This window comes from Molothrus ater, chromosome 1 (assembly GCF_012460135.2).
Source record: "Molothrus ater isolate BHLD 08-10-18 breed brown headed cowbird chromosome 1, BPBGC_Mater_1.1, whole genome shotgun sequence".
Lineage (NCBI taxonomy): Eukaryota > Metazoa > Chordata > Aves > Passeriformes > Icteridae > Molothrus > Molothrus ater.
Genome location: NC_050478.2, coordinates 148,985,830 through 149,000,741, shown reverse-complemented (window position 1 = coordinate 149,000,741; position 14,912 = coordinate 148,985,830). Strand labels below are relative to the sequence as shown.

Below are 14,912 nucleotides of genomic sequence, written 5' to 3'. Positions count from 1 at the left end.
TTCTGCTTAATTTCTCATTTTGTCCTATGTTTTAAATTTAGAATGCTAAAAGATTTCTCTGACACTAAGGGAGTAACTGCAGGCATTTAGGCTTGAGAGGATCAGTTCAGCAAAATGAATGCATTATTCCAACTCACTGAAATATTTAGGTTGGATGGTTAAGCTAGACTTGCCCTGTTATCTGTAAATATAATTTTTTTCCTCTTAGAAAACATATTTTGGGCATGTAATCAAAGCTAAGCAAGTCCTGTGATTTCCACAATCTATCAAATTTTGATAGACAGTGATTTGATTTCCACTATCTATCAAATATTCAAGTTAAAGTCACAGGTACAATTAAATGTAGGTACAAAACAGCACCATGCAGATGATATCTGTGATTTTTTTACTGTGCTTGAGTGTAAATTTTTATTAGTTTTTCATACTTCATTCCCAGCTGAGTTCCTGGAACACATTTCCATGTTGAATGCAAATCCTGCTGTAATTCTGGATGCATGCTGCAGTCACTGCAACTCAAACCCCAGAATAACTGCTATGAGTAAATTGGAATAAATCATAAAAGTTTGGCTGATGTAAAGCATGGGATTAAAATATAAGTATGTAGCATAAAAATGTAAGTGTATATCATAAATGGATTTATCTGTGTATTGTGTTTTTTCAGGGTCTCTTGACAACTGGAGTAGAATTTGAGTCTCTGCCTGCTGCCCTTTCCCTCCCTGCAGAATCTGGGCTCTATCCTGTGACTCTGGTTGGTGTTCCCCAAACCACAGGGCAGATCACTGTCAATGGTAAGGGATGGCTCCACTCACTCCTTGTTGGCAGAACAACCTGAGTTTTCCACCCCTGTGGCTTGCATGGCTTTGTTTGCCACGTGTGTGTCCGCCACTCTGAATTCTCCTCAGTCAGGAAAAGAAAAAAGGAACACAGGGAATCTGTTCCCTGCACCAGGCTTCATTAAAAACAGCCTGATGAATCACTTGGCTGCAGCAGCAGTAACCAGCACATTCTTGGAGTATCTCATGTGTGAGAGGAAGAGGATAATGAACTCCAGCTCCCCTTTATTAATGCTTTCATTTGGAAAGCTTCTGAGGAGGATTACTTGAACTTTTTTCTTAAGAATGCAGAAGATAATCTTGCAGGTTTTTTTTCCCCTTAATTAATCATGTTCATGTAAGATTACAGGAATTTTTGCAGATTGCTTCTGTGGAAACAATTTAGCCAGGGTGTATGGCCTGTTGCAGTCAAGATATCATTTCATTAATAAGCCTAAATAAAACCATGTTTGTAGTAAGGAAGAAAATTAAAGGGCTTTTACAAAAGGCTAGCAGACCTAGAAAAGGAGGCATATGTGGAGAGGATGCATTCAACATGTAGTAGGAGTGAATCATCTTATCAAATCACATTTTTAAATATGTCTTCCTGGAATGCAAAGTTAGGATACAGGATAAGAACCATTTTGGTAAAGCTAATCTCTAAAAGAGGATGGCTTTGAACTTGAAGAAGCTGATCTCACTGAGTTCTTTTTAAGTGCTTTTGTGTCTGCTCATAAAACAGTTTTTCATGTGATTTTTTCTTTCTCAGAAACTATTTCAGTAAATACAGAATAGCATCAAAGCATTCAGAACATTTGTACTGTAGTTGTCTCCTTTTGAGTTCCACATACTAAAAATGTATTGCAAGTAGAGGAGTTGATTTCTGTACTTGGCAGCTTTTTGTTTGTCAATGTATCAAATTTTCCTTCAGATATAACTCATAAATATTGCCTGGTAAGGAATCAGTGGAGAGGTATTTTTCTACTAAATTGAACTTTCAGAAGTTGTAGTCTTTCATGGCAGGTGTTTGTGTTCATGCATGCATATTTTTTCCATTAATAATTTCCTTTAGGATTCTTTTATCCTTCTGGATGTAGTTGAGATTCTTTCCTGTAAACATTTTTCAGAGGAAATAGGGAATGTATGTTGAAGGTTGACATGTTTTATGTGCCCCAAGGAATTTGGTGACAGGTATAAAATGGTGTCCATGCTATGACTTGTGATGTTGATCTTGTAAAGAATTCTGCAGAAGTTACTGTAATTCATTGTAGAAATCAGAAGTTCTTTACAATTTATTTTATTTTACATGCCACAGATGCAGAGGTGACCATGTTTTGTTTGTACATTGTCAGGTAGTTGTTAATGTTGTTATTTCAGGGGTTTGAAAGTCCTGTACATATTATGTGTCCTGAGAAGATTTTCCTGTGGAGAAGGTGGTGGTTTGGGTACTTTTAGACCTACCAGAAAACAGTACAATTCACAACATAACTGGTGTTTTCTTCTAAAAATCAGGTTATCACACTTCAGTTTTTGGAGTCTTCAGTGATTGCCTTCTGGACAATCTGCCAGGAGTGAAGACCAATGGCTGCACTGTTGAAGTCATTCCAGCTTTGCCAAGGCTGCAGATCAGCACCTCCCTTCCAAGGTGAAAAATTAAATTAAATGATGATTTTATTAGGTTGTATTTAAGTGTTAGTCACATGCTGAATAAAAGCTTTTCCACCTGAGTGTATCATCAATACTTGAGTAAAACAGGACATAATCTAAGTCTGCATTATTTGCTTTAGAATACAAACCTGAATTTTTTGTTTTACTGCTTGAAACCATGGGATTTCACAGAAATATGCAGAAATAATTTTGCAATATTTTTTGTGCTCAAAACTTTGGTTTTGGGCAAAGAGGGATGAATCAAGCCAAGAATTCACTGTTTATATCTTAGCAATTCAGTCCAGTCGTGACTGTTAGTTCAGATCAATTATCACAGAAGAAAGGAAAAAATAAGAGAGAAAAATATACAGAAGAAGAATCACTAATAACTACATGTACATTTATACAGTAACTGAAAACATAATTTGTTTTGCTTTTTAGTATGCAATTCCATGATACTTTTGTCTCAATATAAGGGGGAAAAGAGAAATTCCTTCTTCCCTTTCACTCCACATGCTCAAATTTCAGGGTCCTGAAATGCTAACAGTACATGACAGCACTTTCTGAATGATCAAAAAATACTTGGTTGAAGTCCTTGTCACAGATCTGTTCTGAAAGACTGAAATCTGCTCCTGTTTGTGGAGGCTGCTTGTCTTGTGGTAAGGAAGGACAGGATCAAAGGGAAGGATGGCAGGCATACCTGCAAAAAGAAGTGGAATTATTGGTCATTAATCTCAGTAACTTCTGTCCTTGTATCCTCAATGCCTTCTGACCACTCTGCATTAGCACAGAAAGTGCAGTCAGGAGTGGAACTTCTGCCCATCTGTCTTGTTCTGCAACCTCCTTCTCCCATTCCTGCTCCAAAGAGTTCATCTCTAGGCACTGTTCCACCTTTCACACTGGGAATTTTTTCCCTGGATCCACTGCTGTGAGGTTTCTGCCCTGCACTGTCCACTGAACCTGCTCCTTGTAGTGACCTGCTGTCACCATCACATTTTCTGGAAAAATCCCTTGCCCAGGATTTTGCTCCTGGGAAGCTGAGAAGCCTCAGAGAAAAAGGAAAACAATAATTATGTGATTTGCTTCTCCTTGTTTTGCTTCTTTGGAATGTGTTTGGACATTGTTTACCCACAGGTGATTATTTCATTGGTTTCATGTGAATTCTTTTAACTTAATGACCAATCATGGCCAAGTTGTGTTGAGGCTCTGGAAAGAGTCATGAGTCTTCTTTATCTTTTAGCCTTCTTTCTGTATCCTTTCTGTATTCTTTAGTATAGTTTAGTTTAGTATTTTTAATATAATATAGTGTCATAAAATAAGAAATTAGCCTGCTAAGAACATGGAGTCACATTCATCATTCCTCCCTTTGTCTGGGAACCCTGCAAATACAACAACCTGCTCTTGATATTTTTTTCCTTTCCCCTTCCTTACAGTTTTTGCAGGTATTTTAACAAGCTTTGAGTTAGAATATGCCTTCTATATTGCTTAAAATTTGACTTGTCTCATGCATAAATTATTAATTTTGGTCCTCAATGGTTCTAAAAATGGGAATGGAAAATGTTATTTAGTGTCTCCAGCAGTAGTTTCTGAGTCTTCCAAAAAAATAGTGAATAGAGTAACCAGGACAGGCTTTTAACATTTTCATCATAATGATTTGTTTGTCACATTTTGTAGGTCTGCTCATACACTTCAGCCTTCTTCAGGGGATGAAATCTCCACTAATGTATCTGTCCAGCTGTACAATGGAGAGACCCAGCAGCTCATCATTAAATTAGAAAATATTGGAACAGAACCTTTGGAGAAACTGGAGGTGACAGCAAAAACAGTCAACACCAAGGGTGTGTATACTGATTTACATTGGGAAATATTTATCCTGAGTTCTTCTCTGTTGAAAGGGAGATTATTTGTGTTATACTTCTTTTAGGTCAGTTTAGAATAAATATCATATTCCCCATTACAGAGCTGGAATAATTAAGTTTGATTTTATTGTAGAAATATAGAAATGAAAGAGAATGTAAGAAAATGTAGAAAGATGAAGGAAATTGTAGAACCATCCCTGTGTTAAAGGGTCATCTGCTTTTTGGAAATCTAAATTTAATTTCAGTGTTACTTGGGGAAAGAATCCTGAGGCAATTACTTGTAATGAGAAAGAATCTTGGGCTTAAATTATTTTCTCCTTATGTCTAAATATGCTGATTAGTTCATTAAATAAATTACTATTAGCAGTAATGTTGTCCTACTTGAGGGAGTGGAAGTAAATAAGCCTGTTTCTGTCTTACTCAGTGAGCAGTAAGGAAAAAAAATAGAGAGAAGACTTTAAAAGACAAGGCAATAAATAAAATAAACTATTGTGAGTTAAAAGAATAATTGAAGCTCTGGATGAAATACGGCACATCCCCTGTGTACACTTAATTCTGTTGAAATGCTCTGTCCATGTTAGTATTAAAAATGGTCTGATAGGTGAGTCCTGCTTTTGTTTTGTGATGTGTTTTTTTTTTTGGTTTGTCCTCTGAGGGATTGTTATGAAAATGATCTTAACAGAAGCACTGCAGGTGACAAGCACATAATCTTTACTGACAGTAGAAATACCTTATTTTATTGCAGGTTTTATTCTGTCAGTGCCAAAGCATTAAAATGCAGTGTGATACCTTGTGATTTCTGTTCATTTCAGTACTCAAGCTTCTGATTTTTTTATAACAGAGTATCCCTTTCTCCACAACCTCAGAGAATAGGAGTTGCCAATCATCTCAAAATAGATTTTTGGTCTGAGACTTGTTACCAGGAATAGTTTTAGGAGCTGAAACCTATGATGACGTACAGTTCTTATTTCAGAAATTTCAACATGCTCCTCCTGGGCCAGGGGCTGCATGTATGGAGTGGAGAGGCCAAATACAGCACTCAGGTGAAATGGAGAAATTTATGTATTGAATAGTGGAATATATGGGCCTGTGAGTCACATGTTAATCAGAATTTTTGTATGTAACATTACACAGTTAATGGGTTCACAATGTTGAAAAAGAGATTCATGCCAACTTTAAAATCACCATCTCTGCATGACAACTTTTGTTAAAAGCAGTGGGGGAAAAGGAGAATAGTTGATGCACTCACCTCTAGGTTCAGTAAAACTTTTAATTGAGCTTCATCCTGTATTTTCTTTCTCTATCAAAGATGTTTGTGATGAAGCCCCTTTGTGTATCTGACAGTGCCTTTAATGTTATTAGGCATATTATCAGAAAAAGGAAAATTTCTGATGAGAAAGCTATAAGCATGCATACTCAAAAAATGCAACTTAAGTCCTTCTCTCAGAAAAACAGAAGTGAGTTTTGAGAGGCACTGAATGATATTTGTTCTGGCAGTATGAGAACTGTGCCATCAGAATCATGCAATCAGAAATGTCTGGCAGGGACCTCTGGAAATCATCTTAACCTTCTTTTGAAAGCAGAACTTAAGGTGATCCAGGGTCCTGTCAAGCAGAATGTTCAGTTTCTTGCATTGTCTCACAGAAGTGAAATGCACCCCTGTATTTGGAGTTGTGTGCCAGAGATGAACTGTGTTACTGGAGGAGAAAAAGAAACTTAAGTGTGACTCTTTAAATGACTGCTGTGGAAACAATGTAAAGCACTGGAAAAGGCTAATTAGAAGAAATAATAGTCTACATTAAGTATACAATAATTATGTTATTTCAAATGGGATTGCATGGAGGTGTTGCAGAGTGTCATAGAATCAGTCATGGTTTGGGTGGGAAAGGACCTTAAAAACCTTGGACTTCCAGTTCTCCTGCCATGGGCAGGGACACCTTCCACTATCCCAGGTTGCTCAGAGCCCCATCCAGCCTGACCTTGAACACTTCCAGGGATGGGGCAGTCACAGCTTCTCTGGGAAACCTGTGCCAGGGCCTCACCACCCTCACAGTAAAGAATTTCTTCCCTATACTTAAGTTAAACTTGTTCTCTATCAGTTTGAAGCCATTCCCCCTTGTTCTGTCACTACATGCTCTGTCCAAAGTCCATCTCCAGCTCTCTTGGACCTCCTTTAGGCACTGGACAGGGCTTTAAGATCCACCCAGAGCCTTCTCTTCCCCAGGATGAACAACCTCAGCTCTCTCAGTCTTCATTGCAGAGGTGTTGTGATCAACTTAGTGCCCCCTCTTGACTTTTTCCAACAGGTCTTTCTTGTGTTGGGGATGAACCTTTCCCTTTTTCATGGGCTCTCTTCCATTTGAGTTATGACCCTAAATTGATACAAATGGATGAGGCTGGGCTGACAATCCAGTGAGATGGGATTCTGGTGGCCAACAGGGAACCAAAAGTTTGTAATGTCAGCAGCTCCTTTTGGTCATGAATACATGCAGGAACTCCTGGGGACAGGGCATTAAACCATCTCTAACAGCCACACAAACTCTTGGTGTTCCACATCAAGTTGAGAGCATGTGCAGGTGTCCAGAGCGTGTTAAGAAGTTGTCCCTTGGTGGTTCTGTACTGAAATGTCCCTGTTCAAACTGCTCAAGGTGTCCTTGAGAGCTGGTGGTCACCTTCATTTGCCTGACCACAGCTTGCCAGTCAGCTCAGGAGCCCATGAGAAGCTTTGGCCAATTCCAGCCAAACACAAAGAGCTTTCAGTCATCTTTTGTTAAATCCCATTTCCTTTGGTTCTTTTTGTCTTGGCAGTTGTGAATCTCTTGCAGCTGCTGCCTGCCTGACCCATTTCCCTACTTTCTGTTTCTGGAGCCACAGCTTTTAGCACAAAGATGAGTGCTGTAAATGGCAAACATTCTCTTTTTTACTGTTGTTGGATTTATAGCCAGGCACTGTCCCTGAGGAAACCAACTCCTCTGGCATTGTTGTGGGTGGTGTCACCTTAATGAGAACCTCTGGAGGTAAGAATTTCACACTTGCCTTCCCTTACCTCTCTTCTGTCACCATCAGGTGCAGCTCTTTGGGTTTTCTGCTCTGGCCCTCAGATAAATAAGGGCTTGCAGCTCCCCCTGTGCAGTTCATGAAGGACATCCCAGGGTTCTGAGTCCTTCAGCAGCTCCGTGTTACAGAACAGATCCTGAGGCAGATCAGCAAGAGGCACTTGTCAGGCTGCCACAATAGACATGTCTGTCATGGCTTTTAGTGTCTCACTGCACCCCTGAGCCAGGCTGGGGCATCTGTAGGTTGGACATCACATGTCCATGCTGTCAGGGTCAGCTCTGTGTCACCTTACAGTGTCCCTCACCGGGTCAGACAGTTTAATCCTTTTTTTGGAAAGATGACCTGTGCAGAGCTGGATGCTTTCCCTTTGGCTCCAGTCAGCTTTTTTTAGAGGCTTGTTATGTCTCAGATAAGGGAGTGCAGTCAAAATGCTGTGATAAACCCACTATTTGATCCACTGAGGGGCAAATATAACCCTGGTGTTTTCAGACTTGAGACTTGACAAGAGCCCACTTGGCAATCTTAGCACGAGTGGTGAGCCCAGCTACACACATGGAATGAACCTGGATGAAGCCAAATCCTCACTCATCTTTCCTAGCAGTGACAGACCTCAGGAATTTAAATGCAGAGAAACAGGTTCACCTGTCCAGCTGCATTCTTCCCATGGCCTTTGAACACATCTGCCAGAGCACAAATGAAAAATCTACTCTGAGGTTCAGGAAGATCTGTGAATATCCAGGACTAGATCTATTTACCTTTTTTTTGCTAAAGAAAACTTGGTAAATTCTTTTAAATTGGAGTGGGTTGGCCCTGGCTGGATGTCAGACACCATCAAAGCTGCTCTGTCACTCCCTTCACAAATGGCTAGGGAGAAGAAAATATAATGAAAATCTCATGGATTAAGGACCAGCAGAGATCATTCATGGATCACTGTCACAGGCAAAACAGACTCACCTTGGGGATATTAATTTAATTTTATTGCTAAGAAAATTGGACAGGATAATAAGAAGTGTGAAATATCTTGAAAATATATATATAAATATATTAAAGTAAAATATAAAATGTATACAAAATATATATTGAAAGTAAAATATATCTTGAAAACATCTCTTCCCAACACTCCCTCTTTCCCAGGTTTTCCAGGAGGGGGTTTGGGGGCTGCTCTCAGCTCATCCCACCTTGCTCCTGCTGCTGTTCAGGGAGAGAAGTCCTTCCCTGGGCTGCAGGGGAATCTCAGCTCTGGCACCTGGAGCATCTCCTGCCCCTCCTTCTCCACTGACCTTTGGTGTCTGCAGAGTTGTTCCTCTCACATATTCCCACTCTGCTCTGGACACAATTGCTTCTGTGCAATAACTTCTTTCCTTCCTAAATGTTTTATCTCATTGGAAAGAGCATAACAAGTCCTGCAGGTTCATTTCTATCCACCAAGTCTAGGAGAAGTTAAAATGTGTGAATGGCAATGCCTGTGCATTTAGAACTGATAGTTATTTTGAGTTTATAAAATAAACTATAGCAAAAAGCCAGATTTACCAGGGGATTTAAAATTGAAAAGAATTGAGGTTCTTGTGTTGTCAGAAGACTTTTCTACCAAGTTTCTCTATGCAAAATATCAGTGTGGACTTTTTCTTTGGCAGACCTTAATATCTGTTAAAAGTTAGAGTGGTCTAGGATGACCCAATGTTAGTTTCTGGATAAGCTTTTATGTGATATTTGTTAGGATTTTAGTGATTTAGCACCCAGTAAAACGAAACAGGTTCTATTTGCAACTCCTGAAAACAGTTGCTTGTAACTTGTTTGCTAAACACAAATTTTGGGCTTGAGAAAGAGCTGAATGCAGACTTGTCCCAGTTCAGCCTTCCACTGAATTGAGGTCTGAAGCCAGAGTAAAATTCACTGTAATGCTGATTACTGAACTAGGTCAACATTGTTAAACTATAACCAAGAGTCAGATAAATATAAATTAGCTGTTTCTCCACATCTACAGCTTAGATTTTACCTCCAGCATTTAGATCTTGTGTAGTAATTACTGGTGTTAATTAGAAAGTATCTGCAAGGGCTGTTCTCACTTCAAAAGTCTTTTCACTTGTAATGTCTTCAAATAGATCTCTTACTTAATGAAAACACATTTTGGAAAGACCTTGGTGCTCCACTGCCTGGGATATGCCCTTCTTTGTTTACACTGAGGGAAAACACTCCTTGAGCATATTGGATTTTTACTTAACAGGAAAAAGGGATAGAGAATGCCATACTTATTAACTTACTTTTTTTTTCTTGAAAGTAGAAGAAAATAATCAATGGTCATATGGTTCCAGCTAAATCATTAGATGAGGTGGAAGTGAGATTAAGGAAATAATTTTTTGAGAGGATTTTTTATTTTTACCTTGTCTTTATTTTTTTATAAAGAAATCTGTACTGTTGATTTGGTGGGAAAAGACACAAGACAACATCTGATGCTCTGTAAAAAGAATATCTGTCAGGCAAAGCTTTTATTTTTTAGGTAGAAGTTAATGGAAAAAATATTCTCTTTGTTTTCTTCTTTCCCTAGAAAGGGAAACCAAAGGTTCCTGTGCAAATCAACATGATTTGGACATAATCTGGAATTCTGATTGCTGCTTTTGAAAGATCCTTTATTCCAGGTTGTGGTAGTTGAGACAGTCTGCCCATCCTGTTCCCCTCACGTGTGGATCTTAGAGGGTGGTTTTGGAAAGGTTCTGAAATCACAGCAGATTTTAATTACCTTGTTCTTACCAAGTAGCCTGGGAGGATGTAGAGATGAACTTGGTGACTTTCAATGGTCCCTGTTATGCAAAGCTGTGCTCAAAAGGTGTTTAAATCAGCTTTTAGAGGAATTCTCCAATATACTTTGGTGATAACATGCATTGCTATAATAAATCAATAAATATACCTTTAGGGCTCTCCCAGCCAAACCATCATGATTATTTATTGTACCAATAGACTTTGTTGTAGTATTTAGCATTGGCTGGTCTTGCATATAGGAATGAATTGATGGAGGGGCTGGGTTGACCCTGGCCAAAACTGAAGACCCAGTGTAGATGAACAGTAAATTCTGGGGTTTTCCCCCTTGTATAATTTTCTGGCATGAGGAAGAAGTTAATAATTACATTAATTACTTAATAATTAATTTGTTCCCTATATCAAGTGGACAAATGACAAATAATTTATTAAACAAATTTTCCTTTGTCACTGACTAATTCTGTCTGGCATCCTTCATGATTGGGTTTTTAAAAAGCTGCTTTTCAGCTTTAAGAAAGGACTTTATAAAAGGATGAAGGCCAGTAGTCCTCTTTGCCTTCTCTATTGCTCAGTAAATAACTGAAGAATGATGTTACAGCTGTTTCAGAATTTCAGCTGATTAAGTTTGGGTTATTTTGATGAAAAGTGCTCTGCATTCATGTGATACCTCCTGAGCTGAACTGTGTAGGATTCAAAACTACATGAACATTTAGAACCCCTGCAGGCTATATTTAAAGTTTATATTTAATGCTGCCTATTGTGCAGGGTTTTTTTTTTTTTTCCTGGTAGTGATCTTCTTCACATAAATTCATATTTTGAGCTTTGTGATCTGTATGATTCCAGGTCAGCGTCAGTACCAAGTAACTTCTCTATCTTTCTAGTGCTACATTAATTTTAATACATTAATTCTGAATATTTTAGATTTTAAACAGGACATGAGAGATTGGTTAGTACTCTCTACAGCAGTTCAAAACTGAAACCTCCCTTATGCAGGGCTTATGCTTATGAAATATTTACTTTTTTTGATACAGAGAAGCTGTATGGAGATTTCTTGAGTTGGAATCTAGAAGACACCCTCTGCCAGTTTCCTCTAAAACCTGGAAAGATTGCAACATTTGTTGTAAACATTAAAGTGAAGCTGGACTTTTCTTGCCAAGAAAACCTTCTGCAGGATCTCAGTGATGGTGAGTTTTTCATTTCTCCTTGCTTAGGAGGGTTGTATGTGCTGCTGGAAACACTTTGCTAATTGCTGTGCCCTTTGTGTTAAACTGATTTGGGATGTGGCTGCATGTTTGAGTATTTGTGTCTTGTAAAGCAAAGTCAACCCTTGGCTGAGCTCTGCAGGTTGAAGGGTGATTTTTTGAGAGAGCTGTGGCCATGAGAGTCTGGCCCAGCTTCCCCATCAGGAGACCTTGCCCTGTTGCCTTTTAAAATATTTTTGGTGGTTTTGAGGTATCTTTTTGTATCCTTACATTATAAAGGTAAATAAAAATATTTCACAAACTTTAGTAGGGTTTAAAGAAAAATAGCATTGAGTTGAATATTTAATTATCCAGGATTGTAGAATTCTGAATAATTGCTGAGTGCAGTTTTGCCTAAAGTGACAGATTGAAATTTAAGGCAGAATCCCCCTAATATTTGTACTGCAGAGAAAGTGCCATGTGTTTAAACTTATTTTGAATAATAGGAAGCCGCAGTGTTTGCTTCTATTAGAATTATTTGGAATTACAAGTACCAGATACTTGTAATAAGGATTTCCTTTTTCTAATAAACACACAGTCTTTCTGGAGTAATTACTCTACTCTGTATTTTTTCCTTTGTCTGATATGTTTGCACTGATTAAATTACCTTGATAAAACAAGATAGTCCTGTATTTAAAAACTCCCTTTTATTTGGATTTTTTCCCAGGATCCACTTGCAGGTCTGCATTACCTTTATAAGTAATCTTTCAGTACAGAAGAATACAACAAAATTACATGCAGAGCTTATTCAGGTTGAATAGGAATGATTTCTGTGAGTTACCTTGCAAATGCATTTAGACAAAAATTATAGTAGTTGTTAGTAATGACTGAAAGATTTTGGTTTTGAAACCTCCCTAATGTAAAATATAAAGATACTTTCAAAATATTTTAAAACTTTACTGCACAAACTCTACAATGTTGCTACACTGCAGTTCAGTTTAGAGCTTGTTGAAAATGCTGATAGTGAATGGAGAGCACACCCTGAGATTGTGAAGACACAGGTGCCAGGGAATTGAACTTTGAGAAATTCCTCTTCATAGCAAGTGAGATTTCATAGTAAATATGTATATATAGATATATAAGCACACAAATATATGGAAAATTTCCTTCATTTCCCCAGTTTCCAAAAAGCTCTGAAGCTGCACTTGGCTGGGAGCTTTTCTGATGAAATAACATAAACCCCAAATATTCTGTAGGAGGTGAAGATAACATACTTCATGATATGGACATTGAACACTTGTGGGATTTGGGATTTGGATTTTGGCCTCTGTTCAACTGCATCCAGCTCTTATGGGGCCACAGATGAACAAAATCTTTGAACACCATTTTTACCCTACTATTACCTCCTGCTTCTCTAAAGGTTGTGCAGCTGAAGCAATTCTATCTTTCCTCATTTAGTGATGACAAAGGAGTAGGATCCATTTCTGCTTCATTGGAACTTTGGTATCTGTGGGTGCTGTGTACTCTCTGTCCTTTGAAAGTGTTATTAGGGATGTTAAGTATATTGAAAATTTAGTTGCTACTTTATTTTTTATATATTGCTTTTAACTTTACAAATGCTGAAGTTTGCAAAGAGGAGGTAAGAGCCTGATGGGAAGAACAGTAAAGAGCTAGAAAAATCAATGGCAACTATGACAAGACTTTTAATCATAGGGTACTGTGGTACCTTTTTATTTTGAAGACCAACTACATTTACAATGATGATCAAAAATACTTCTGTCTCTTAAAAGCAATGTCTTTAGTAGGGCAATTTTTACTTCCATGTCTTTTCATTTGCTGCTGGAATTGTTTCCTTTTGCACTGTATAATCAGGACATGGTGCAGAAGGGATAAATTACTGATGTTTTTGATGATACACATTTATCCAATTGGAAAGTAAACCAAGTTATCAATCTGAATTGCTGGGGTGTGTTGATGGTGTGCTGCCTCACAGAGAAAAATGTTGAGTGCTTTGCCAGATTTAAGGAGGCAAAACCACGAGTGGCTGTACAGGATCAGATCAGTGACCATCCAGCCAATATCCTGACTGTGACAGTGGCTAAGAGCAGATTCCAGTGGGAAAATACAGGAAAAATTGTGTACTTCTGCTTTCCTCCAGACCTCTAACTGTTGTTAGCTTAGGAGCTTCCAGGGCTGAATATGGTTTCTCTGGTTCTAGGCACTTCTACTTATCCTTAGTGGGTTTCTCCATCCTAAAATTCTCCATTCTTCCTGTCAGCTCTTCACAACATGCCATGGCAAAGAGAGTCACAGCTAAATTACTTTTTAGCAGCTTTGCATTTAGTGGTGGCCTTGTGTTCCCAGGTTTTTAATTCCATGAGAGAGGTAACAGGACATCTTCTCAACATGGTTCCTGCAGTGATTTGATGCATTTTCCCAGGGTATTGTCACAGCAGACTGGGGATTTCTAACTGTTGATTTAGTTGTCCCTGCTATGGGAACTGTTCCAATGTCAGCCTTGTCCCTTTTGAACTCTCAGTTCTGTCTGTTTGAAGGAGGCTGTACACACTGAAAGCTGATCTATATGTTCATGTGATGACCTAATGGTGCTCTTTGTTTTAGATTACTGTCTCTACAATCATGGGGTAATGCACAATTTATCATTTGCTTTTTTGACTGTTGCTGAACATTGATTTGGGAGATTCATGAATGTGTGAACCACAATTCCATGATGTTGCTTCTTAACAAAAATTATATCCTGAGAGCCTCTTGCTGCATGTATAAGTTTAGGCTTCTTTCCCCCCATTTATTTATGCTGAATTTTGTCATTTTATTGGGTGTTGGTCTTTTCTCCCAGGTAGCAAAAGACGAGAGGAATGGGCTCAAGTTGCAGCAGGGGAAGTTTAGACTGGATGTTAGGAAACATTTCTTCACTGAAATGGTTGGAAAACCTTGGAACAGCCTGCCCTGTTCACCAGCTTCGCCAGCCCTGAAAGTGTTCCAAAAAATGTGTGGATGTGACACTTGGGGACGTGGTTTAGTGGTGAACATGATGGTGGTGCTGGGCTGAGAGTTAAACAAGGATGATCTTCAAGGTTTTTTCCAACCTTAACAATTCTGTGGTTCCATGCCTTAAAGCCAGTTGACCAAGATTTGGGAGATCCATGCAGGGAGATTGACGTTTGCCACAAATCTTAGTGAAATTTTGGATCTCTTGTCCCTCAGCTGGATGGTTCAGGGTTCCTCCTCTGGCTGAGAAGATCAACATGGGCATTTAATTTGATTCTGAGGTTGCTACACTGGGTGAGGCAGGGGGAAGCCCTTGATGTGCTTGGTGCAGCCAGGTGCAAGCAGCTGAAGCACTGAGACCTCTGTCACCTGTTAAGGTGACTAAAAAGGTCAACAGGGTATTCACATTATGAGCATAATGAATTCCCCTTTCCAGCTATTATACTGCAGTTTCTGAAATTCAGCATTTCCCTGGCACTAAAAATGGGGTGAGAACAAAAGCTGCTCTTTCTTGTATTGTACACAGTGACTCGTTTGAGGCTTTTAACAAAGCTCCTGTTAGGTGGGGACAGAGTTTTTTAAAGTTAATGAAT

At 38.7% G+C, this 14,912-nt stretch overlaps 1 protein-coding gene across 3 annotated transcripts in view; it reads left to right on the top strand.

Annotated features, from left to right (window-relative positions):
• The window catches only part of TRAPPC9 (trafficking protein particle complex subunit 9), a 450,115-nt gene that overhangs the window by 59,690 nt on the left and 375,513 nt on the right, over positions 1-14,912 (top strand). For all 3 annotated transcript variants that reach the window (XM_036406474.1, XM_054515230.1, XM_036406472.2), the window contains 4 exons: positions 662-788; positions 2,325-2,457; positions 4,134-4,297; positions 11,161-11,313. In XM_036406474.1, the coding sequence (XP_036262367.1) occupies positions 662-788; positions 2,325-2,457; positions 4,134-4,297; positions 11,161-11,313 (577 nt within the window). The remainder of the gene's footprint in view (positions 1-661; positions 789-2,324; positions 2,458-4,133; positions 4,298-11,160; positions 11,314-14,912) is intronic.